The sequence below is a fragment of the Leptidea sinapis genome, chromosome 16, assembly GCF_905404315.1.
Source record: "Leptidea sinapis chromosome 16, ilLepSina1.1, whole genome shotgun sequence".
NCBI classification, from domain to species: domain Eukaryota; kingdom Metazoa; phylum Arthropoda; class Insecta; order Lepidoptera; family Pieridae; genus Leptidea; species Leptidea sinapis.
Window position 1 is genome coordinate 9,238,481 of NC_066280.1, and position 27,384 is coordinate 9,265,864.

Genomic DNA, 27,384 nt, shown 5'->3' on the forward strand with positions numbered 1-27,384 from the left:
ATTCTTAATTCGTAATTTGCAAATTTCGCAATTAGTAGTTTGTTTAGTACTTGAATATAAAAATATCATTATTATTGTTGAATGTTCAATAAGTTTTATTTCATATATTAGTAATGGGATCTAAAAAGCACAAGAAGGATTCCAAAAAGAAGAAGCACAGGAGTAGATCACGTTCCCCTTTAGATGGCGAAGAGCGCGAGCGGAAACGCCATAAGAAACACAAAGATCGCAAGAAGGATCGATCTCCAGATGGTAAGCTTCCCATTCTCATGTAAATATTGAAACGCTGACCTCTGAGAATGATAATCGAAAAGCAATATTTGAGTAATTGACTTGTTATTCTAACCTTAAAATTATGCCAATCAAAGTTAGATTTAAGCACAGAATATCATTGCTGGAGGTAGCGTATGATAACGTTGACATGATAATGGCAAATTTTGCTCGTTTTCAGAGTGGTGCCATTCGAGATTAGTGTGCAACCTGTGTACTTCTCTGGTGTGGTGGGTATGAGGTAACATTGTCACAAACACCGCGCTATTATTTAATTGAATATAATTTATCAAATAAATATTCCCCTGATCACTTAGTTGCATTTTGAATTTTTTTTTATTAAAAAAATCAGAAAGTAAATTTTCTATATAGTTAAAAATATATTATACTGTCATCATTATTGTTTGAGTTTTTATTCATAGTAAACAGGATTAGTGCCAGCTATCTAGAAAATGTATGAAATATTAACTACAGAAAGTGTGAACTGTGTTATTTGGGTTAAAATGTGAGATTGGTTAACACATTGCTTAATAATATAAATATATAATAATAAAAAAGCCTTTATTAACAATCTATAAATAAGTGCAGTTACAATTCTAATCTTAAATCTACTATTTTAATTTGATTATATAAAAGTACTTATGTGATACTTTACTATATTAGACACCAGTTTCTAGATTGTTTTGCTTTTCAGCATAGGCCTCCCCAAGTTTTCTCCACAAAGATCTCTATCTCTTGCTGTCCTCATCCAAGTCGGACCTGCCACCTTTAGAATATCATCTTCCCATCTTCGATGCTGTCTTCCTTTATTTCTGGTATTATATCTTGGACACCATTCTGTCACTTCTTTAGTCCATTTCTCAGTCTTACTTCGTATCATGTGTCCAGCCCATTTCCATTTCAGTTGTTGGATATGATATTTTATATCTATGACATTGGTTCGTTTTCTTATTGTTGCTAGCCCACATCGCTTAATAGCTTATATCAATAATAACCAGTGACACTACAGAATTGGTTTTGGCAAAACATCATCTAAACATATGTCCACACCTAAAAAGAATGTGAATTTAAAATTTGTGCCCCAAGAATTAATTTGAACAGTTTTTGTCTATTTTGTAGCAGTTATATTAAAATAAATTTATGTTATTTTTTCACATAATTCAAATATGTTTTTATTTTTTTATTTTATTCGATATATTTTAAGTACAAAAAGGATATATCTAATATGAGCGCATAAAATTTATCAAATTTCAGTAAACATAATTTTTGATGTATCTGAAATTATTGTGGATGTGGTTACTGCCAGGTTTTGGTATAGTCGTTTTTTGGACAGACACAAATAAATATAAAGTAATATTTTTAAATATTTTTTTTTAAAAGGTTTAAACCGTGTATATAATAATTAAGTCAATACAATCAATTTAATTATCATAACATTTCACATGCTTTACAGCCTGCATGGTAACTGGTAACTTATTTTTGACAGAAGTAGAGACTGTAACATTTATGTGCTGAATGGAATATGAATAATTTTCATTTAGCAACAATGGAGGCACTCCATATCCTATGTATGGTATGCAAGAGGACCTTGATGACAGTGATCATCAACAGTCAATTTCAACATCCAATCCCAAGAAAATTAATTGAATTAGGCGTTACTTTGCGGAAATCCATAATTATACAAATGATGTAAGTTTTCTTAAGTGTTAATTCCGCCAATATTTGTTTTTAAAACAATTCCTCAACATGTTTCCTCAGGATGTGTTGTCTTGCCAAAATCTGGTATGAGACTCGTAATTAACACTAAAGAAAACTTAAATCATTTGTATCCAATCCCAATTTTGCTCCATTATCTCTATTAACATAAAGCAATCAATTCAGTCTGGAATTCAAGGTGTCAATCTTGTCCAAACCCATAGACTATATAGAAAGCTTACCTCTGTGAAATCTAACATTCATACATACACCAAGCCAAAAATACCAATAGTCATTCCAAATATGATTTGAAAAAAGTGGTCACCAAAATGTTTTATATAATACTAGCTGCCCCGACAGACATTGTTCTGTAGATAATAAAAAAATACTGTTTTATAGGAATTCGCCAATAATATTTCAAAACATCAAGAATTATTTCGTAAAAAATGCTCCCTGTTGTTATAATGAAATTGTTTCACAGCGGAACTGTCAAACCTAACCAACCATGTAGTAATCCCTATTAAAATCCGTTCATTACTTTAGGAATTCATCGCGGACAAACAACATGTCACGTAATTTATATATATTAAGATTGGTTATTGAAATGTCAAAAGCAAGTAAATTGATTATTTTCTAATTTAGGATTGAGTTTTGATATTCTCTAGTACTCAGGTGACATAATTTTTATATGTTATGTGGAATTCTAATATGAATTAATAAGAATCTATTTCATGCACATACCACCAACAATTTTTGATACTCATTCCTTGTATACCTGTATTTATTATTATTTGAACTTCCTTCCTTGTGTGGTGTTTCTGGGACAAAACAGCATGAATAAAAAATGCGCGTAGATCTTCCTTAAAGGCTGGCAACACTCCTGTGATTACTCTCGTATTTCAAGAGAATGTAGGCGGTGGTGATCACTTAACACCAGGTCAACCATACACTCATTTGTCCTCCTTTTCCATAAAAAAAAAAAACAATCAAAATCAGCAGTAACTCCAACAGAAATTTAATAGTTGTAAAACACTATGTTAATAATTATAACTACTGATTATTTTTGTGTACACCACTGTTTCAATTTTAATATTCCTTGAGTATTGTGAGCTGTTAAATTGGGTCTACTTTTCTATTACTAGAATAGTGCCCTTGTTCAAAACAAAAAAAAAACACTTTAATTTAAAAACGCTTAATTATTTTAGTTGTTTTATAGAAAATAATTTGCCAAATTATTGTAAGTTTAGTAAATCCTTAGTTTATATATATTTTATCTAAGAACATTTTGTTAATATGCTCAATTATTTGTTATATAGTATGTGTCTAGTAAATGTTTTTTATCATGAGCAGTACTTTAAGATAAATTACTTGTATAAATATTGCTAAAATATCGAAGTTCAGTATGTATAATCTTATATCTTTGAGCGAGCTATTCTTATATATATATATATATTATATTCTTATATATATATATCTATTCTTATATATATATCTCGGAAACGGCTCCAACGATTTTAATGAAATTTAGTATACAGGTAGTTTCGGGGGCCAGAAATTGATCAAGCTAGGTTTCAATTTTAAATAATGTAGTTTTATCCGTGTTTTAATGAGAAACTGCTACAATAACATTAGAATACAATGGTAGAATTCGCCACCATATACAATACTATAATAGTTCAGATGGGACATTGGGTGATCCGGAAAACAGAAGACCCCGGTTCGAATCCAGATGTCCTATTAGTTTTTTTTGTAACTTCATAAAAATCCGAGCAAGGCTCGGTCGTCCAGATATTATATATTATTTATGAATTGCTAATTTGATTGAAGTCAAAGTCCTTAAGCAATACTCCTGTGATTCCTCTGGTGTTGCAAGTGAATGTTGGTGGTGGTGATCACTTAACAGGTGACCGGTACACTCGTTTGTCCTCCTATTCAATACAAACAAATAAGTTATACCTGAGAATAAAACAAGACTATGTTTAATGTTGACTATATTGCCGACTATATTACAATGATAATTCTGAAGTTTTCCGAATGTTAGGCAACCTTGACAATAAATACGGGAAACACTATATACATCTAAATACAACAAACTTTTAAGGTTTAAGAATAAACCAAGAATATTGTTTTATTCTCAGGTATAACTTTTACCAAGTCAAGGCCCAGATAGCTTAAGTGTACTGGCTGCCATGGGAACTATTTCACTACACTCTTTTTGAAAACATGAAGAAATACCCAAAAATTCTGTCTATTATTGTGGATGAGAGCTGTGTTGCAATTTAAGTGTTATGTTTGTTGCAGTTGAGGAGGTACCTGTGGACTCGCATCTAAATGTCAAAGACAATGGAGCTGTACGGAGCCGTAGTCGCAGTACCAGTATCCCTCCAACTGACACACGCAAGGATAAAAGTCATGATAAAGAAAGGTATACCAAGAAGAATTTATTCAAACAATACAAATCTTATAACTATATTTCCAATACTATGACTACATAAAATTAAAATTATCATTACATGGAAGTGTACCAAGAATACTGGCAGCATTTCCTCTCTGGATAGCTAAGCTGATCCGTTGACTGAAATAGCTGCCAGCGCTTGGGCTTTCAGTAGTCTTATTGAGGCGTGAAGATAGCGCGCCAAGTGTCTTGACACCAAACGGCACAAAAATGTATGACTCACTGAGACCAATGTATTTGCGACGTTTGGTGTCTTCGGCAGTCGAAGCAGCAGCCCCAGCACCAACTGACGTAAATTGGACATGATGGCCTTCTCGGTGCCCAAGCCACCAGCGTCTTTCCATCAGGACGCTTGCCATCGCGGCGGGTAATTGGCTCTAAAACAGCTGGTATACCAAGAATGATTTTTATTATACTATTTTTAAAGTACATAGTTCAATAAACAAAAATTTATTAAACTTTCAAACCCTTACAACTTAAAATATTGTAATATGATTGTGTATTTCATGATTAGAATTATTTTCATGTAGCACACTAGCCACACAGACGAGAAAAAAAGAAGGACTCTGTGTCACCTTACATAACAGTGAGGCACCAAAACAAGCCGGTGAACGTGTAAATACATAGCCCCACGCATACACATACACTTACACTAATACAAGCCGATCGGCCGGCATTATGAGATTTGCCATCGTCTGTGACAGAACAGTTTGCGTCTCAATAAAATATTTTAAAAATGCCGTCGTTCGTTGTGAAAAAGTGTAAAAACAATAATATAAAAGTATTTGTGGATATATGATTAGGTATTTAAGGCAGAAAAAATTGTGTAACTGGTATACCCAGTAACCACACACACACACTAGCATAAAAGTGCTTCACTTGCTAATATCACGTTGTGGAGTCCTTCTTTTTTTACTAGTCCGTGAGCCACTATTGTTTTGCCATTACCTCCCAGAAGATGATCTTCATTAGCAACACTATCGAAAATTATACAGGATAATATGTTATTTTGATTATCAGGTTCAATTACTGGCCAGATATATTGATTTTTAAAAAATCCAGTGATGCAATTTTAGTTTTTATCAAAATTGGGCCCGAGACTCCCTTGAGTACCGTTTGCTTTTATAATAATACCAGAATTAAAGACATACTTTTCATCACCACTTCTAGGTTATATAAAATTAACAGATCATTTAAAAGCAATGGTGTTCGATTTTATAAAAAGTTGCTTCCTGAAAAGTTTCTGTCAATAAGTTCAAAGCCACAATATCTCAAACAAAAACCTATTGAAGAATCCTTGGATGATCCTTCATGGCAGGTGTCGTCATGCTCCTAAAATGCCAATGTTTGTTTCGGTGTCCTGGGGCGGGGCGTAAAATCTATACGATATGGTCGAAGAGATGCATCAGGCTCAATTTTTTATATTAGACGGGTAAACCCATGCACATGCTGGTATGAATCTTAACTCCTCTGGGCACTCCCAGAAGAACTCCTAGTAGATGCAGAAAGATCCCATGTCTCTACGCACCGCCAAAGAACCAAGCCGATCAGAGATGACTTGAACATCGATGATTCGAGCCGCTCTTTATTGTATGCGGTCAAATGGAAGAAGCCCAGAGGTGAGAACAGTACCATGTGAGTCCGAGTTTGCGCCTAATATATGTAGTTGGAGGCGGTGACTTGAATTGAAGTACTGTCTCGCTTAAGTACACCAACTTTTTAGAGAACAATTTGACCACGTCCCTCGATATATCGACGCCAAGTATGCCGATTCAGGCTGTTAGAGGAGTGATCTCGAATCGAGTGGATGCGACAAAGGGAAACATTTTAGCGGTGAACGCACAAACTTGTGTCATCCTGGGGTTGAATTGAAATAAATTTTGTCGGCAGACTTTGCAAATCACAGTCTCGATTTTAGACACATGTTTTTTCGGGTTCACGTCGACGCATTCCGAAAGATGGTGGGCACGGCCGAAGTAAGAAGCACTTCATACAAATGTATTCTTTGTCTCTGCTATTTCACGTTGGATTTAACTGTATCACTATACAGTTAAATCCAACGTAAGTTTATTTAGACTTAGGACGCAACATGGCATTTCCGCTTTTAAATTAAATATTTGTTAATTTCATACTTTTGACCTCAATTAATAAATAACTAATGAGTTGAGTTTACTGTATGGGAGTATGTTATTACTATTTACTACCAAGCCTAGTGGCTTCTTCATAAGAAAATGTTGTTAATACTATATATTATAATATTTTCAGACGAACAAGTGTTGAGAGGTCAGTGTCACCAATAGCTCAGCCGTCATCAAATCAAGAAAGCTTATCAATTGAAGAAACTAACAAACTTAGGGCTAAACTTGGTCTCAAACCTCTAGAAGTGACAGAGAAAACAGGTATGTAGTTATTTTAATAATAATAATAATATATCTTTATTAAAAGGTTTATGCACCCAGTTAAAATTACAATAATATATGTATAAAGTAAAATAATATAATACAATTAAATTTAATAATAAATAAATTAAAATACAATTCTGTATTCAGGTCTATTTATTTCCTATTAGGCTCCTGGTGCACTGAACGCCAATGATTGTGAATTGAGCAATCCAGACACCCGGCTAGCGTTTTTTTTTTATGGAATAGGAGGACAAACGAGCGTACGGGTCACCTGGTGTTAAGTGATCACCGCCGCCCACATTCTCTTGCAACACCAGAGGAATCACAAGAGCGTTGCCGCCCTTAAGGAAGGTGTACGCGCTTTTTTTGAAGGAACCCATGTCGTATCGTCCCGGAAACACCGCACAAGGAAGTTCATTCCACAGCTTTGTAGTAAGTGGAAGAAAGCACCTTGAAAACCGCACTGTGGAGGAGCGCCACAGATCCAGATGGTGGGGATGATATCCTAACTTGTGGGGTGTCGTGCTCAGGATGTCATTCTTGGATTCTCGCAATCAGCTGCAGAATGTTGCGATACGCGATCTCATGACCGCAAAGAATTCCGGTACTCTGGCCTCGGCGAACATGGCCGACGCGCTACAGTACCGAGGCACCCTGATGTTGTTGATGGCACGCCTGGTGTACTTTTCCCAGAGTTGCACCTTCACTGGGTCAGTACACTTAGCAAAGTGACACAACAGCACTATTACACCTAACAGATAAAGCACGTCTCTCCCGTTCTATAAATTCATCGTCCTTGAGGTACTCAGTCACAATGTGACCGAGATATCTGAACCGCTCAACCCTCTCGAGTTTCTCTCCATCCAAGAAAACATCGGGGAACCGTCCGGACCTCCTCCTGAACGGAACAAAATCGCAACTGTCTTCTTAACGTTATACCTATTAGATCCAATCTTCTTTATAAGTAAAATGATAGAGGTTTTCGTTAGTTTTCAAAAAGTTTTATTCCTTAAATACTTTAATAGTGAAAAAAGCTGTAGAAAGAATTGTAATTTTCAGCTGATGACGGTAAAATCAAAGATGATTTGGGAGAGTTCTACCACAAGCCGGCCGCGAACATCACCCAGCAGAAGAAGACTGAGAAGATACGCGAACGACTCGAGGAGCGCAAGGAAAAGAGGAAACTTGAGAAAAAGTATGAATATATTTAAATAATGTGATATGAATTCCTCAAGTTTACTGAATAATTTCTGTTCTAACAACCAATGAATTTTTAAATTATTTTTGATTTTAGATTAAAGACTACCCTTCTGGTGGACGAAGTGGCTTCAGATGACGAAGATGCCTCAGCTTGGGTAAAAAAGTCGCGAGAGATGGAGAAACAGAAACAGGAAGCTGCTAAACGGGTTTGTACTTGCTTTCCAATTTATACATCCTGTAGATTATTTCAATTAAGTGCAGTGTTGCACTGAAACAATCTGAAAAGTTAGTGACTATTTATTTATTTTGTAAATGACGATACAGGTAAACTGATGTTAAGTGATCACCACCACCCACATTCTATTATTTATTTTATTTATTTAGATAGTTACTCCAACAATACATCATTATACAATTAAAATTTTAGCAAATACACAAGGGATAGTACAATATGACATGTCCTTACAGGTGTAATAGTTATTTATGCAACTGTTGTGTAATAAGGGGTATTAAAACACGAATGTGGATTATATGTGGTGGTGATAATAGTATCACATGAGTGTTTTAATACCTAATTATCAACAGTTGCATACAAGACTTTATCTACACCCAGAATATGAATCCTCTAAAAGATTCTGAAACAGTTAGCTTACTGCTAACATTAAAACAGCCAGTCCTAGTAGTAACCTAATATCATCCATTACTTATATACAAATAAACTAAGTATTAATGAAAGAATTATTTATTTTAGTAGTAATTTACATTTTGTATAGTGCAATAATTAAAATTCACTTGAATATTATGTTCTTTAGGAAATTAATCGCTCATTTTTTGTAAACAAACAAAAATATCGAAGAAAAATGGCGGGGATTCGAATAACCTACTTTTTTTTACGGCGCGCGACGTTCTGGTAGTGTGGAACGCGCGTAAACCAACTGTTATTTTTTTGAAATTCATTCAGTTGCCACACATCGAGCAATAAGAATGTGGCTGTCTGTTGAAACTTTTTGAGCATGAAGGGAATGAAAAAAAATAGGAGTGTTGTAATGAAATTCAGTACAACATTACAACACTCGTTTGGATGATGTTAATGGTTATTAGATCATTGGGTGTTTTAATGTTGGCAATAAGCTAACTGTTTCATGATCTTTAATAGAGGATTTAAAGCATGGGTGTAGATAAAAGACTAGTGCGAGAAGAATAACAAAGTTGAACAGTTAAACATAATAAAATTAAAGAAATGAAGAGTTAAACAAAAATGATGATATTAAATGACTTAAATACTTTTTTACTTTAAAAAAAGAGATTTATAAAATTTATAACTATAACATAATACAATAATTTACTTCTTATATTTAACCTACATAACTAAGATTTTAATATTTTAATGCAGTTGGTTTTAAATTTATTGATATTAGTCATATGAAAGATATCTATACCATTTTTTGCAGTGATATTGTTGAGATATCGTTATTTATTGAAACATTAGAAGTATCACAGGAGCATTGCCCATCTTTAAGATTGTGTACTCGCTTTTTTTAAGGTAACTAAGGAAATAAAACAGGCAGACATCACTTTTACGGTTTTATTCTTGGTTTATTTTTAACAACTTTATTTCTGAGATGTTGACTTTAGATCATGCCCGAAGTCTCAAGATTCATGCTCGAGAAATGATTTTTTTAAAGAAATTTGATTTTGTGTAAACGATTACAATTAATATTAAAGTGGTTAACTGATCTGATCACGTGAATCTTTTATTGAAGGCGGCAATGTTGGATGAGATGGACGAGGTATTCGGCGTGAGTGAGCTGGTGGCCCAGGAGCAGCGTGGAGATGCGGAGCTCAGCTACCGGGAGCGGCACCTGCGAGGGTTGCGGGTAGCGCACGACATGGACCTGGTAACATTTGATTACTATACTTTAGTTATGTTGATAGTATTATGTCCTATGATATATTGTTATGGGGCAGTGCGGCCGATTTAAATACCATCTTTGAGCTGCAGAAGAGGGCTATTCGCGCGATTTATAACCTAGGTCCTAAAGAATCATTAAGAGAAAAATTTAAAGAAATAAACATTTTAACTGTTGCTTCTCAATACATTTTTGATAATGTTCTGTATGTTCATAAGCACATTGAGGAATTTTCTAGAATCTATGACATTCATAATGTTAACACGAAGAACAAACATAAACTTTTTATGCCTACTACTCGGTTGGGTCGAGTTAGTAAGTCTTTTGTTGGGCGATGTATATGCTTCTACAATTTGATCCCAGAAAATGTACAAAACAAATGTGTTACGAAATTTAAAAGAATTGTTGAAAAACATTTGTGTGGGAAAGGTTATTATAGCATAAACGATTTTCTTAATGACACCACGGACTGGGAATAAAGCGAACACCCTCAGGCTCTTTAATTATAAATGTTTATTGTAAGATATCACATTGTAATCCATATTTTGTATTAAAAGAAAAGCCCACTCAGTTTCTTGCGCCCATTCTTCTCAGATCTGAGGCAGTCTCTTTTGAATGGGTGGTAGTTTTTGACGTTCAATAAGTGATTTTAAATCCTATTTTGAATTAAAATATTTGAATTTGAATTTATAGCAGTACCTCTCTTACTGAAAATGAAATCAAATCTAGAGGAATTTATTTTGGAAGAAAAACTGACACATTCACACAAACAACAAAAGTTAGTGAAAACAAATATTATAATATGCTTAAACTAAATACTTAACGTATTACAAAAGAAAAAAAAAGCAATGCTTAATGTGGCAGTGGTCTTCCAAAACTGGAGTCCACTCAGTTGTGTCCATACATACATACTGTGCACGACACTGATTTTCAGTGAACCCATTGTGTGTCGTTTGGAGCTGAACTGACATATTTTGACTGCACTATGTCGACTTTCACGGATCTGACTCACCGGTTAAATTTAAAATATTTTAAATTTTAAATTATTATTATAAATTATTAAATTTAATTTTAAATTTACCCAGTCAAAAATAATTTTAATCATAAAAATTAATAAAAATATTGAATACCAGCTGATACCCGCGACTTCGTCCGCGTACACACATGACTAAGCACATAGTACTTATAAAAATCTTTATTTCTTAAAACTTAACGTTTATATTAAATGAAGATATCACCATATTTTATCTATAGTTAGCTAAAATTACGTTTCTTTTTTGCCTCCTGAGAAGGTTGGAATGATATAGAAATTCTAATTAGTTTCATTTTAAACTACTCAATATAAAAACTCAATTTGATTGCTGAACAACGGGGGATCATCACATCAAAGGAAAAATGATATTGTTGTTTTTACCTTTTAAACCTTCTCTGTACTTCCACAAATAATTCGAGATCAAAATTAGCCAAATTGGTCCAGCCGTTCTCCAGTTTTAGCGAGACTAACGAACAGCAATTCATTTATATAAATTAATTATGACATTAATTATGAAATGAACAGTGACACAACAGCAAAGAGCTTGACATTTTTTTTAAATAATATTAAATTAATAAATAGTACTGCTACTAATCTTTTGTTAAATTGATATTATTGTAACTAATGATTTAGAAGTGTATTTTGTAAAATTTGCACGACATAAATGTGGCAAACATATATTTTATATTCATGTAACATCAATCTAACATGTTTATGGAAATAAAAACTTTGATTTTTGATCTTGAGCAGCTGACTGTATCTTTGTCGCTCGGGTACACTCGGCGGACCTGAGTTCACCCGATCGAGCCTTTGACTTTACCACTACCAGTGGGAGGCTCCTTTGCACAGGATGCCGGCTAGAGCATTACTTTGTTTCGGTCTGAAGGGCGCCATAGCTAGTTAAATTACTGGGGAAATGAGACTTAACATCTTACGTCTCAAGGTGACGAGTGCAATTGTAGTGCTGCTCAGAATTTTTGGATTTTTTAAGAATCCTCAGCGGCACTGCATTATAATGGGCAGGGCGTATCTATTACCATCGACTGAACGTCCTGCTCGTCTCGTTCATTATTTACATAAAAAAAATACCTCAGAGTGTCACGGATGAACCTAACTTATTACCCACGAAAAATTGTGTACGCGGTGCACCAAAAGTTATCACTTAAAAAACTATTCCACATTTGTGTTTTCTGTACAGTTGCCCGAGGAGCGTGACACGATACTGACACTGGCCGATAAAGATGTCCTGGCCGAAGACAATGAAGACGTGCTCGTCAACGTGAATATTGTCGACGACGAGAGGTACAAGAAGGTATGAACACTTCATTATATGAGTGACTAGACGAATATTAATTAGGTCCTTTATTATAAGTATATTTGATTCAAATTTGTCATCTTATATGTACCAAATTCAAAATTCAGCTGGTCTTAATTGCTCATCTTTGGTTTGGTATAACTTAACGATTTGAGCCATTTGAAATTTTACAAAAGGTTGTTATCGGTTTTCTACTTCCAACTAAATTGTAATCATAATTTTTTTAAGCTATTGCATAGCTTCTATCGCGGGCCTTGAGCGTGGAGACCAGAATCCAGAAATTCCGTAACGAAAATAACCTAACACTTACTTACTAGATGTATATAGATATTTCGCCGCGGTCATTACAGTTGCCGTGGAACAGCGGTTATCACGTATGCTTTTTGAGCAGAAGGTCCCAGGTTCGAGACTGGGGTAGATCTTGATTTTTTTTATCACGTTTTTTTAATTTTTATTATGACAAGCATTTTAATTTTGTTTCACCTGTACCGTTGTCTGTCTGTAATCAAATCTTGCAAGTTAAATTTTACTCACTTCCCGTTTGCTTTTTTTAAAATTAATTCTATCAAAAAAAATACTGCATAAATAAAATAAATAAATAATTATAATTGCATAAGTTGATAAAAAATGCTATGCAAAATAGCTTTACCGCGGCAGTGTCGAGTGCCACACGTCTGTTTTTTTTTTATATTAACTGGCTCCGTCGACTGAATGTCGACGATTCGGCCAACGTCAAGGTGGAGAGATTTTTTTATTTTAATTTAGCTGATTTAAGGTGTTCCTGATGGGATATAAACTTTGATTTTTTTAGCTTGACTCAAAGAATAGAACTAAAAAAATACTAATAATTATAGCAGTTAGTTGATGTTGGTGGCTGGGTTTGTTATGGTATAATCTGGTGCGTGTGTGGGAATATATTTGTTATTCCTGCCACTTCAATTCCTCTAGAAAGCACAGTAACATCCTGTCCTACCTAAAGACTTCCGGGGTTGTATATGGGGTACCAAGACGTTGACCAAGTAAGTTGCTACACCTGGACAATGCTGAAGTCAAGCAGTTTCCTCTGCCACCATGTAGGCCCTGCACATGGGCCTGTCAATTATGTCTATATTAAATAGATGGCTGGGTTACAAATGATTAAAGAATGTTAATAATATTTCAGAATATAAAAGAGCGACGCAAGGCGGCTGCGGGCTACCAGGCGTATGACGAGGAGAACGAGATGGCGGAGGCTCTGGGGCTGCCTCGGGCCGTGCTGGCCAAGTATGACGAGGAGCTGGAACCTGGTGCGGCCGAGAGGAGCAGGGGCTTCCTGCTGGGGGAGCAGCGGTCGCGCGACAACGTGGCTACCTCGGTAACGCCGTCCTGTCACATACTAAAAGCATAGATTTAGAACATAGATTCTCAACGTGGGCGATAACGCCCCCTTGCGGGCGTTTGAGACTTTCGGGGGGGCAGTAGAAGACCCAGAGAAAATTAGGGGGCATTGAGATGGCGCAGATGGGGCGTGGGTAGATTAAAAAATATAGTCTAAAAAGGCAAAAAAATACACGAAAATACTCTAGAAAAAAAACATATTCTCAAAATGGGCGGTGAGCAAAATAAGGTTGAGAAACTATGATTAAGAATATGCTAGCGTACAGTCAAGACTAGATTCCTAGACTGCAAGACCGCCGCACAATTGATGCCTTAGAAATGTGGTGTTGGAGGCGAGTCCTGAAGATCCCTTGGACGGCTTTCCGAACCAACTATTCCATCTTAAAAGAACTGAAGATAAAAGAAAGGCTATCATCGACTGTGCATCTACGAATTCTGAAGTTCTTTGGTCACATCTCCAGAAATGAAGGATCGATTGAGCGGTTGATAATGCAGGGCCAGGTGGAGGGGAAAAGAGCGATAGGACGCTCATCACGCGTTGGACGGATCTTATCAAAGCAGCGACCCAGACACAGTGCTCCCGCAATGCTATAAACCGTCAAAAGTGGAGAATCGCGAGGGAGGCAGTGCGACCCAAAACTAAGGAGACCAACGGCGACTAATATTGTATCATCTTAGCAACCACGACCACTCTGACAAGAATGACCGATTGAAAAGAAGCGTACAGACAAACGAAGCGTGCGATAGGGATTATCGATTTAGTGACAATGATTGTTAGAACATATCAAATTCAGACTAGACGTCAGTACACTACAGAGATATATTCTAAGTCTATGGTACAAATACAAATCGTCTTTATTTTTTTACTACAGTTAGGTCCTTTTTTTATGGTAGAGGAAGATTAACAAGGGGACAGTTCTCCTGATTTTATGTGATCACCATTATGAGAGCAACATTCTCTTGTAATACCAGAGGAATCACAAGTGCTTTGCCATCCTTTAACGAAGTCTCCATGTCGTATCGTCCGTAAAACACCGCACAAGGAAGCTCATTCCACCTCTTGGTATTTACGTGAAAGAGAGTTCGTTGAAAACTTCGTAAAAAATAAAAATTAGTTTTTATTAATATACTAGTGGGAGGCTACTTTGCACAGGATGCCGGCTAGATTATGGGTACCACAACGGCGCCTAATTCTTCTGTGAAGTAGTAATGTGTAACCATTACTGTTGGTATGAAGGGCGCCGTAGCTAGTGAAATTACTGGGCAAATGAGACTTAACATCTTATATGTCTCAAGGTGACGAGCGCAATTGTAGTGCCACTCAGAATGTTTGGGGTTTTTGCAAGAATCCTGAGCGGCACTGCAATGTAATGGGTAGGGCATATTAATTACCATCAGCTATGTGAATGTCCTGTTCGTCTTCTTCCATTATTTTCATAAAAAATATAACTAAAAATTGTGCTCATGTTGAGGCGTTGGTCATGTTTTGGAACCATTTTGCAGGCCACACTAGTTTGTACTTGTAGAAATGTTGGTCCGGAAGGCACCTTGGTAATATAGGGTGGTGTGTTGCAACTTGCAGATGCAGGACCGGCTGTATGGTGCGGAGAAACGGCTGGAGTCGCTGCGAATGCCGGAGTTACGGGTCGCCTCCGACTACATGGATGAGCATGAGATCAGCGCCAAGTTCAAGAAGGTCAAGAAGAAGGTAAGGCCCACAGACAACTTTTTTATTCATTTATTTACTCGCCAACGTTACCTTTATCGGTGATATGGGCTCATTAACTTTATACATAACCTGCTAATAGCCTAATTGTATACAAACATAACATAAAATGGTTCAAATAAAGCACATTCAAAGGATTTAAACTGTTTTTATATTAGATTTTTGCGTAAAAGTTTCATTTTATTTAACCCGACGCGGACGTTTCAAGATCTTTTCAGGGGGATCGCAGATGAAATGAGTCAAAGATAGTATTTGTATAAAAAGTGTTTTATTTAAATGTGTAACACTCGCGTTAATCAAAGAAAATACTTAAAAATGGTACAAAAATTAATGTATAATAATGTAAGATGCGAGTATCTATATTATAACTAGATGACCCAGCAAATGTATTGCCGATATTAAAATCGCGATAAAAAAGTAACTGTTGATCGTAGATGGGTGAAAATTTGAAGTTGTATGTATTTTTTAATGCTGACTCATAATCAAACAAATTTAAAAAACCCACCCTTAACATTTAGGGGGATGAAAAATAGATGTTGTCCGATTCTCGGGCCTACCCAATATGCACTCAAAATTTCATGAAAATTGGTCAAGCCGTTTCGGAGGAGTTCAAAGTTTAACACCATGACATGAGAATTTTATATATTGGATAATGCTTGATGTCATGTAGTTCTTTCTATACTTATTACCTATTATTATCTAACAATACATTTTTAAGCTTTTTCTTAACTAATACAATCTTTATCTTGGGGGTCTGTCTTTATATGTCTATATTATTAAAAATACATAGAGTACCATATGTCTATCTGTTCGTTTACCGTAATAATTTGTTATTTTATTATTTACTAGCTGCCCCGACAGACGTTGTTCTGTAAATAATAAAAAAAAATACTGTTTTATAGGAATTTGCCAATAATCAAAACATCAAGAATTATTTCGTAAAAATTGCTCCCTGTTGTTATAATGAAATTGTTTCACAGCGGAACTGTCAAACCGTGCGTCACTAAATTCTCTCATAGAAAATATGTCCATACAAAACAAATATTGAAAATAAAAAGAATTATGGGTCCCACATCGAAATAAAAACTATCCTATCTCTCAAGTTGGACCAAATTGCACTCCATGGAGTAATCACCATTAAAATCTGTTCATTAGTTTAGGAGTCCATCGCGGACAAACAACGTGTCACGTAATTTATATATATTAAGATTAGCTTATGTTCCCTAACCTTTCTAGTATTACATTTATTATGCAGTCTCTTTATACTTTTCACTATAGTAGTAATAAATATTCTATAAGTAAAACTCCCACTCACACCTTTAGGCCAGAAAACTAGTTTGACGGGGTTATTGTAATGGGGGGGTCTTCTAACTAATTCTAGTAGTCTTCATAGGATACATAATACCTTTAACTGCACTTAAAGTCCCAGCCACTGTTCAGGCATTATCCTATTAATATTATAAATGTGAAAGTTTGTATGTCTGGATGTATGTTTAAACTTCTTTAACGCAAAAACTGCTGAATGGATTTTGATGAAACTTTACAATAATATAGCTTACACACCAGAATATTTATAAAACTATCGCGTGAATTATACTTTATATGGCAAAACAACGTTTGCCGGGGCAGCTAGTATATAAATAAATTCAAATGCATTTTTAAAAAAATGGCTCTGTCGTAAATCCTACTATTCCATATAAATATCTAAGTGTTGGGACAGCCTAGAAATAGATTATGATTATTTTATAACAATAACACAATATATTAAATGTTTTATTAGAGAGTGCCCAAAAAAGATTGTCGGGAGAGTTTCTTCTGTATCAAAGCGCCATTTGTTTCCGAAAATTGGTTGTCTACTTATCCTTAGAGGAACTCTGAGGTTTACGAGAGGAAGGAGATGAGGGGAATCAATTGTAGATTGAGCAGTTTTAACAAGAGTAGTTATATCAACATATATAATAAAATAATAGATTAATAGAGTCATCCTTCTTTCTTGGAGAAGGTAGTATGTGATGTTTTTTTGCACCTTAATGCTTCCAATTCACCTATGTTATGTATATCAGGGCAAGATGCGTAAGAAAGCTAAGCAAGAGCCGATAGATGTGGAGGAGTATGAAGCGGGCACTGCCCCATTGGAAACCGACGACACAGGTGATCACTTGCATTTTTTTTATATGAGAGGGGGCAAACGGGCAAGAGGCTCACGGGACGGGGAGAGGTGAGGCAACCGCCCATGGACATCCGCAACAACAGGTGTGTCAAGAAATGCGTTGCCGGCCTTTAAGGTGGGAGTATGCTTTTTTCTTGAAGGTCCCTAAGTCGTATCTGTACGGGAAGACCGCTGCCGGTAGTTGATTCCACAAAGTGGCTGTGCCAGGCAAGAAATTTCGAACAAAACGCGCGGTTGTGGAATGCCAGACGTCTACGTGATGCGGATGGTACTTTGCACGTAATGTCTGGTGGTGACTTCGGCCGCTGGAATCAACCCGAACAGCTCCTCTGAGCACTCCCCGTGATAAATGTGGTAGAAGATGCAGAGAGAACCCACATCTAGTAAAGTAAAGTAAAGTAAAGTAAAGTATGCATTTATTCATGACATCACAAAACATATATACATAGTTATATTAACAAATAAAAAAAAAATACTGGGTCATGAAAAGGACACCCACTCAGTATTTTTGGAAATGATTTCCAGTACTGATTTTCAGTAGGTACCTACCAAGTCGACTCGTTGACAGTAGCTGTAGACAACACGGTTCCTTTTGTTATAGGTCTTAAAAGTGACCATCCAAAAATAGTAAAAAAATAAAATAAAAGAAACTAAAAGATTGTATTGGAAATCGAGTTTAAAAATATTTTTATTTTAATTTTATTAAATAAGACATATTTTGATTTTTTATTTCGTATTTATTATTATCTCTACGTAATGCTAAAGAATCAAGCCGATCGGAGATGACTTGATCGTCGATGATTCGAGCCGCTCTTCGTTGTATATGGTCAAATGGAAGAAGCTGGTACTGGGGAGCACCCCCCCAGAGGTGAGAACAGTACTCCATGTGAGGCCGAATTTGCGCCTTATAAAGTTGCAGGCGGTGGCTTTTAGTGAAGTACTGTCTCGCCTTACTGAGTACACCAAGCTTTTTAGAGGCCAGTTCTTCCAAGTGACCACGGAACTGAACGTCGCTCGATATTTCGACGCCAAGTATGCCAATACAGGCTGTGGCAGTTAGAGGAGTGATCTTGAATCGAGGGGATACGACAAAGGGAGACTTTTTAATGGTGAACGCACAAACTTGTGTCTTATTGGGGTTGTATTGGACTAAATTTTATTTTATAATAAAGCCTTGACGTAAATAATGAAACGAAAGTATTTATGGCAACATTTGAATTTTTTTTTAGTTTTATAGGTGTTTTTTAAGCTAGCAAATGAGTGCTTGTATAACTATGACCCTCTCAAAGAATTTAGTAATAATGCAGAATTTTGAAATTGGTCATGTGTACTGGTGTAATAAATACTGATTTCCATAACTTTACAAGACATACATGAGACAGATAATGATAAAAAAACCAATAGTGGAAGAGCACTTCATAGCAAAAATCGATGTTTTCAGGGCTTGAGGATTTAGAAATATCTCGCATGCATTAATATTTCATAGAGTCAGCGTTTTGGACAGATGGGCTCTACAAAGCGCAGGTCCGTCCACACATGGAGTATTGCTGTCATCTCTGGTCTGGCGCACCCCAGTATCAGCTCGGTCCATTAGACCGCGTGCAACGCTGAGCAGCTCGAATTGTGGGGGACCCAGTGCCCTGTGAACGGCTGGATCACTTGGCGTTGCGTAGAGAAGTCGCTTCATTATGTGTCTTCTACTGCATTTATCACGAGGAGTGTTCCGAAGAGCTGTTTAACCTGATTCCTGCCGCCGAATTCCACCTTCGCACGACACGCCATAAGTTTGGATATCATCCCCACCATCTGGATGTGTGGCGGTCCTCCACAGTGCGGTTTTCAAGGTGCTTTCTTCCACTTACTACAAAGCTGTGGAATGAACTTCCTTGTGCGGTGTTTCCGGGACGATGCGACATGGGTACCTTCAAAAAAAGCGCGTACACTTTTCTTAAAGGCCGGCAACGCTCCTGTGATTCCTCTGATGTTGCAAGAGATTGTGGGCGGCGGTGATCACTTAACACCAGGTGACCCGTACGCTCGTTTGTCCTCCTATTCCATAAAAAAAAAGATGATGTTGCTTAGCTTGCCGGGTAAGTAGTCTGCGTCACTACTACGTACGACCGTCACTTATGTGTGTCATCCTGTAGAGGTGAAGTCGGAGCTGGAACGTGAGCTGCAGCAGGACGAGGACGAGGTGGAGGTGGACGCTGAGCTCCAGGCGGCCGTGGCGCGCGCACGACGGTTGAGACAAGCTCCGCCCACCGCTCCCACCACCTTGAAGGTCAGATATTGTGGAAATTAACATTATAAAAGTATTTAAACAATTCGTTATTTTTAAATTGATATCCCACTTCTGGCATTAATTAAATTAAATTTGTAACCAAAATTTATGAACGATGCGGGACTTGAACCCGCGACCGCTCGGGCTCCGTCCGACCACTCTTCTACTGAGTCAACCGTTCCAGTGACGTATAAAATTTCGTTTTCAAATTTTATTTGCGTATTAATCCTAGAAGTGAGGGTTATCACTTTAAATACATAACAAATTGTTCATAATAACCGCAGTTGCCTTGTGAAGCTCTTGCTAAGAATTTTGCTTTCGCACAGCATTCTTCCAGACAAACCTTGCTTCAGTTCAATCATCAAATGTTTTAATGCCATTTTTGAATAAATTTAAACTGGACTTAAAAACGGTTCAATGACATTCTATTTAAAAATGTGTAAATGTGCTGATTATAGTTTTGTTAATACACACTCTAGCGCTATATATTGAAATTAATTGTTTACTCTTTGAGAAAAAGCTCTTAGAGCACTTGATTTCGGAGCTTGATTACAGCGTTCTCTGGCATTTGCTAGCAGTGGCTGAACTCTTTAGAACAGAACTTACAGGACACAAAATTCTAAGACCCACAACAATGATCTTGCAATTCCTGTTTAATCGCATATAGGGCAGTGGTCTCTTTTAAATCATACCAAATATAATCTACTTTACAATCTTTTGCTATCATTCGTTTTGTATCGAATGTATTTTAGCTAACTATTGGTATAAAATTGCCTATGCGTTGTATAACATGAAATGAGCATAGTGGTGTCTAAGATTCTAGTATAAAAATGTCTATGGAAACCTCATTTTCTTTCTCTATCTGGTGTACAATTCACCATTTCCCTCTTAACTAAGAAACTCTTACATAAAAACATTTGTTGGATAAAGATTCAAATTAGTATTCAATAAAGTGTGATAGTAATAATAATCAGGTGGAAGACATCGAGAGGGTAAAAGAAGAGGAGGAGCCAATGGAGGAGTCGGGTGGTGAGGGAAGCGCGTTTATGGTGCTGGATGCGACGGCCGAGTTCTGTCGCACCCTGGGGGAAATACCCACCTACGGACTGGCACCCAACCGGGACACCACCACCGAGATCATGGTGGGTGCACGGGAACCACTCACACATTCACCACCAAGCTGACATTCATTGATGCTTTTATCAATATAAACAATACTCACAGTCTCACACCTAAATACCAACTGAATAGTTTAGTCTAATAAATAAACTTGGTATTAAAATTATGCCTGAGAATAAACCAATCATACGCAAAATTGGTAATCTTGGTTTATTCTCAGGTATTACATTATACCAAGTTTATTTGAACGGCAGTATATATGTGATGTATGTGTCAGGATTTCGAACGCGACGTGGATATGGAGGTGGAAAGTGAGATCAAAGAGGAGCACACGGGGGAGGTTGATGAGGAGGCCGCAGGCGCCTGGAGCAGAGTCGACATCGGAAAAGAGAAACCGGTCGACCTTGTCGCTGGTGAGTCAGCTGTTCACACCATTCTCATATATTACTTTTGTATTTTTTTTAACTTTTTGTATTTAAAACTTGTAGTAATCCTGACTGCATTAAATAAAAAAAATACTGGTTCCACTTGGGAGTGTCGGCAGAAGTGTAAACTTGGTCATTAATCTTGTGAATTTTTTAATATTTTGGAATGGTTAGGGAATAATTTCGCACGAATCGCTTTATTTATCAGTATAAAAGTACTGTTTGTATGTGGTTAAATAAAATATTTAACACCTTCAAAACTATTCCAATTATTTTACATTAAAAAGTTTTTCTCTCAGAAAAATCAGCTTTTATCCATAATTTCAACGTCTGTCTTACGAATTTTCGATCAGGTCACGTGTCCTGACGCGAATTTAACATTTTATCCCAATCCCAAGAAAAGAGCTCAACGCCGCTAATGAAGTTTTCACTTCAAAAAATGAAAAATTGTTGCTTTCATCTTTATTAAAATGTTAAGTCTTTCAAAATTAAATGTGTCGTTTTTAATTAATTTTTTTTTTGTTATTTATTGTAGAGTATTGTTACCGGCCTACACTCGTCTAAATTAAGCAGTTTTCAAGGAGCTTTCTCCCTCGTACTACAAAGCTATGGAATGAGCTTCCTTGTGCGGTGTTTCCGGGACAATACGACATGGGTACCTTCAAAAAAAGCGCGTACACCTTCCTTAAAGGCCGGCAACGCTCTTGTGATTCCTCTGGTGTTGCAAGAGAATGTGGGCGGCGGTGATCACTTAACACCAGGTGACCCGTACGCTCGTTTGTCCTCCTATTCCATAAAAAAAAAAATTAAACAGTACCTACACTATGACAGTATATCAGTAATGGAATTTGCCTATCTTTTCAAACTAACGTTTATTTACTCTCTCTTGCTGCGAACTACCAAACTTGTTTTCTACTCGCCCATTCCCATATTACTACAGTACCCAAACATTTTATTGTATGCTATATTGGCACTCGGACGAAAGTTTTCAACTATCTGCCTTTTCATTCAACTATTATTTAAACAATCAGTGAGATATATTTACTTTTAAAATATTAACTTTATTATAGTTAATATTTTAATAGTAAAAATTATTACTCACAACTCATTCCTTCAATCTTGTTGTGAACAAAGATATGTTAATGTAACAGCCAAATTAGGAGGTTAATCAGAGCATTATAGCGGATATTTCTTGATATTAATGTAGAGAGAAATAGCTTGTTATGATAATCCATTGAACTGTATAAATACCACTGGACAGGTTGTTACTTATGCTTGACACCAAATTTTTGTGCCTATTTGAAGCGCCACTCGCGAGCGTCCAGAGAACTAATTTTGACGAATAATACAAATGGCTGCGAGAGAAGCGTACAGAGGGCCTAACATCAACTTTTAATAAGCGATGCAATTCCGATACAGTTCAGTTTAGGTACCTAAACTGAATCGCTAAAATTCGTACCATGAAGTGCCATTTACTGAATGGTGTTTGGATCGCTTATGAAGAATGAACGAAATAAATTTGTCTGTGGTCCGCGGTGTGAGAAAGAGATGACGCTCTACAGTCGTTGCATAAGTTTGTCTCTCTTACTCGAACCATATGCGTTGCGTTTCGAAACTTAAAATGATATGATTTTAGCGGTTTTTTTGCGTAGAAAATCCTAAAAATACATTTTAAAATTGCTCTTTATAGCGTCAAATTATAAACCATTAAGACCTTTTTTGTACTTATTAAATAATAGTAATATAAATAAATATAGTTCTTTGAATTACAATTTTTTTTTTGTTTTTGTAAATAGTTTCCCACCATGTATAGATGTTTGTTTAGCTGAGGTGGTCATAACTAGTTTTAGTACCGCAGACTCGCTATGGTTAATAGCGCCAAAATGGCGAATATCAAACAGGCACAAAACCAGTCGGAAGCTCCTTTGCACTTGTTTTTGTGTTTACATGATGAATAAATGATGGAAAATACTCTTGTATCCGTTTTTTGAAAATTACTGAAAATTCCAAAAGTTTTTGAGTTGTTAAATAAATACTAGAGACATAGGAAAGTATGGAATAAAGCTTCGATCAATTACCATCACAACGTGCTGTCCGTCTCGTCCGTTACTGTTATCAAAAAAAAAACACTTTGACAACCAGTGGTAAATAGTAGAGGTCCGTGTGTAAATCTGATCGGTGGTATGCGGGACACAGGGTCGTCGGTGGGGCTGGAAGCAGAGCCAGCCTTGGGGGCTGGAGTGGCAGGTGCTCTCCAGCTGGCTCTCAGCAAGGGATACCTGGAGCGAGCTGGAAGTAGCGCGCCGCGACCTTCACGACAGCACCCGCTGGCCGCCGCGCACTACTCCATTGACGACAAGCAGCACGGGTGAGTTTTTTTTATATGAGAGGGGGCAAACGGGCAAGAGGCTCCCGGGATGGGGAGAGGTAAGGCAACCGCCCATGGACAACCGCAACAATAGGTGCCAAGAAATGCGATGCCCGCCTTTATGGTGGGAGTATGCTCTTTTCTTGCAGGTCCCTAACAGCCGTACCCAATATACTAATAATATATACTATAGTAATTTATCTCTATCTGTAGATACAGATAGAGATAAATTACTTACCTTCTACTGTCAATAATCTGAAGCTGTCTCAATATACCCGATAAGTAATTATTATCGCCTTATATTTGGACGCAATTCCATACAAACTTCTATGCCTGGTAAACAATACGTCGTCCCATTGACAGACAGCGTATACGGATAAGGCGAGTTACCGTCGTTAAGTTTATTGGGACAGAAAAGCCAACGATAATTACGATTTTTTATCTCAAGTAGACCTCAACCGTAGGTAGACTAAATATTGGGAATGGCGGGCGGTGGCCACAGTGGGTCGCGAGCTTTCGTTGCGGTTCCACGTATGTCAGGTATTGCTAACTATGGACAAGGATTTAGTATTTTTACTTGACAGTCCAATTTTGAGATTGTGTACACGAAGTAAATAAAAACAGAGAACAATGTGCTGAGTTTTTTAATTTGTATGAAGAATTGATGTTCATCATCAGCCGGAAGACGTCCACTGCTGGACAAAGGCCTCCCCCAAAGATTTCAACGACAATCGGTCCTGCGCTGCCCTCATCCAACGTATTCCGGCGATCTTGACCAGATCGTCGGTCCATCTTGTGAGGGGCCTACCAACACTGCGTCTTCCGGTACGTGAACTCCATTCGAGGACTTTACTGCCCCAACGGCCATCTGTTCGTCGAACTACGTGCCTTACCCACTGCCACTTCTGTTTCGCAATCGTTTGGACTATGTCGGTTACTTTGGTTCTCTTTCGGATCTCCTCATTTCTGATTCGATCTCGCAGGGAACTCTGAGCATAGCCCTCTCCATTGCCCGCTGAACGACAGTGAGCTTTCTCATAAGGCCCATAGTTAGCTACCACGTCTGCGTACCGTAAGTCATCACTGGCAACACACACTGGTTGAAAACCTTCGTCTTCAGACACTGCGGTATTTGGGACGAGAAGATTTTACGGAGCTTCCCGAACGCTGCCCATCCGAGTTGGATTCGACGAGTGACCTCTTTCTCGAAATTGAACCTGCCTAACAGGATTGTTTGTTTTAGACATACTTGTCGACAATTTCGAGAGTACAGTTCCCAATGTTATGGGAGTAGGTGCGACATGGACATTTGAGATGATCTTGTCCATGTTTATTTTGAGACCTACTCCTTGGAAAGCTGTATTGCCATCGAGCATATGGCTTAAGTCTTCCATGGTCTCTGCCATGATTACGATATCGTCTGCGAATTGAAGGTGAGTGATGTATTCGCCGTTGATGTTGATGCCCAGTCCGTTCCAGTCGAGAAGCTTAAAGACAGCTTGGCGATATGATCGCCTATTCTGACTCCCCGCTGCAGTCGGAAAGTCTTCGAGATCTGATCCTAGAGACGGACTGACATGGTGGCGTTTCTATACAAACACTTCAACGCTTCGATATATCGGTAATCAATGTGGCACCTCTGGAGAGACTGAAGCACCGCCCAGGTCTCGATTGAATTAAAGGCTTTCTCATAGTCCACGAACGCCAAGCATAGTGGCTGGTTATACTCCTCTGTCTTCTGTATAACCTGCCGCAGCGTATGTATGTGGTCAAAGTCTGCGCTCGAGACGATTCGTGATAACCCTAGAAAACAGCTTATATACATGGCTCAGAAGTTATATGGGCCTATATTTCGTCAAAAGCATTTTGTCACCTTTTTTGAACAACAGCACCACTATACTTCTGTGCCATGCTTGCGGCGTTTTGCCCTCGAGGATGACGGAATTGAATAGTTTCTGGAGGGTCTTAAGTACAGGGGTATCACCAGCTGCTCTCGGAAGCTCAGCTGTAATTCCATCATCACCCGGCACTGTTTTTAAGCTGTTTTAGGGTCATACTAATCTCGTACAGGCTGACGTCTGGGATATCATCGGTATAGTGTCGGGTTAATTTGGCTCTTGGGTCAATTGAGGTTATACCCTAAAAATTACTGTTCTGTGGATGTTTACTTTTCCATATTGTTGGTTTAGATAAATTTGCACTTACAAACAATTCAGTATTTTACCGCCATTTACAACACACAACATAAGTCTCGTAGTGCGGTCATAAGGCGCGGATAAGAACGTTTGAAACCTCTGCACGCTAAATCGCGCTAGGTTCCGCCTTAGTCACTTCAGTAAGGACGCGTTTCATGTTTGATATATCGCGACCATCGTCGCATACGCGCTAGGCTCGCTCTATGACACACACTAACACGGGTGTTGTGCAGGGAGGACGACAAGTACAGCCGGCGAGAGCGGGGCCACGACCGCGGCCACGGCGGGCCCGTCTCCGAGTTCCGCGAGAAGAACAACTTCCGGCCCAGCATCAAGCTGGAGTACGTGGACGACGAGGGACGCCCGCTGTGTCCCAAGGAGGCGTTCCGGTACCTCTCGCACAAGTTCCACGGCAAGGGGCCCGGCAAGAACAAGCAGGAGAAGAGGATCAAGAAAGCCGTTCAGGAGGGGGTGAGTTCCTCACACACTGGACATATATGATGCCTTGTTAAGCTGTAGCTCACACCTCTGTGTCATTTTCAGTTGATGAAGAAGATGAGCTCGACGGACACGCCGCTCGGCACTCTACACATGCTGCAGCAGAAGCAGAAGGAGACGCACTCCCCTTACGTGCTGCTCAGCGGCAACAAGAAGGAGAACAATGCCTGACTCCTACCTAAACACACACATACACGCGTGATTCATTTATAAGCAAAATAATAAACCTCATATAAGCAATACTGTTTAGAGAATTGTATGAACTTTTTATAAAACTCCCAACAATATTCCAATAGTATATATTATACTTCACAAATAAAAATTGAAATCCGTACATTATGTTTATTCCGTAATATTATGCTTGTTTTATTATTTTATTAATTACCTTTGAGACTTGAATTTTTTCCTTGTATCATAATGTTGTAGTTAAGATGAGTGATTTATACCTACATAAGATTAACTTTCAATAATGGTTCTGGTAGATAGACCGTACCTCCCATAAAATTATAGTCAACAAAATATACACACTCAATAAAAAATAGGTCTACGATGCGTGATACTGATGTGATAAATAAAAAAAGAACAATTATGCTAAACAATGGTCACACAATCAAATCAACGTCACAGAAAAGTATTATTTACGAAGGGAGTTTCTTGTTCATGCTGAAAGCTCTTTAGAAGCACCTGTATTAGTCAGCAGAATACAACAAAGAGGATGTAAAAACTACGTAGAAACTACGGGACCGTCTAAGTAAAAAGTGAAATTCAGTTTTTATTAAACGAGCAGTGATTTGACATAAGTTTGAAAGCGATGAAGTATAATCTGTCTAAGTTTGAAAGCGCACAGTTGCATAAAACGTGGTGGATTTCGGTTATCTTAGTTTTTTACAAGATTATAGCCGTCATCTGTCAATGACTGCACGTTTCATACAATCGAGTGAATCG

The 27,384-nt window shown here is 37.5% G+C and overlaps 1 protein-coding gene across 1 annotated transcript; it reads left to right on the top strand.

Annotated features, from left to right (window-relative positions):
- On the top strand, positions 1–26,774 carry LOC126968678 (U4/U6.U5 tri-snRNP-associated protein 1). Its single transcript, XM_050813724.1, has 16 exons — positions 1–252; positions 4,267–4,390; positions 6,686–6,819; positions 7,882–8,017; positions 8,117–8,228; positions 9,786–9,920; positions 12,164–12,277; positions 13,443–13,634; positions 15,240–15,365; positions 17,447–17,534; positions 19,701–19,834; positions 20,809–20,976; positions 21,231–21,366; positions 23,575–23,746; positions 26,175–26,412; positions 26,485–26,774. Exons 1-16 carry the CDS (start codon positions 114–116, stop codon positions 26,608–26,610), a joined length of 2,274 nt encoding a protein of 757 aa, XP_050669681.1. The 5' UTR covers positions 1–113; the 3' UTR covers positions 26,611–26,774.
- The last annotated feature ends 610 nt before the right edge of the window (positions 26,775–27,384 follow it).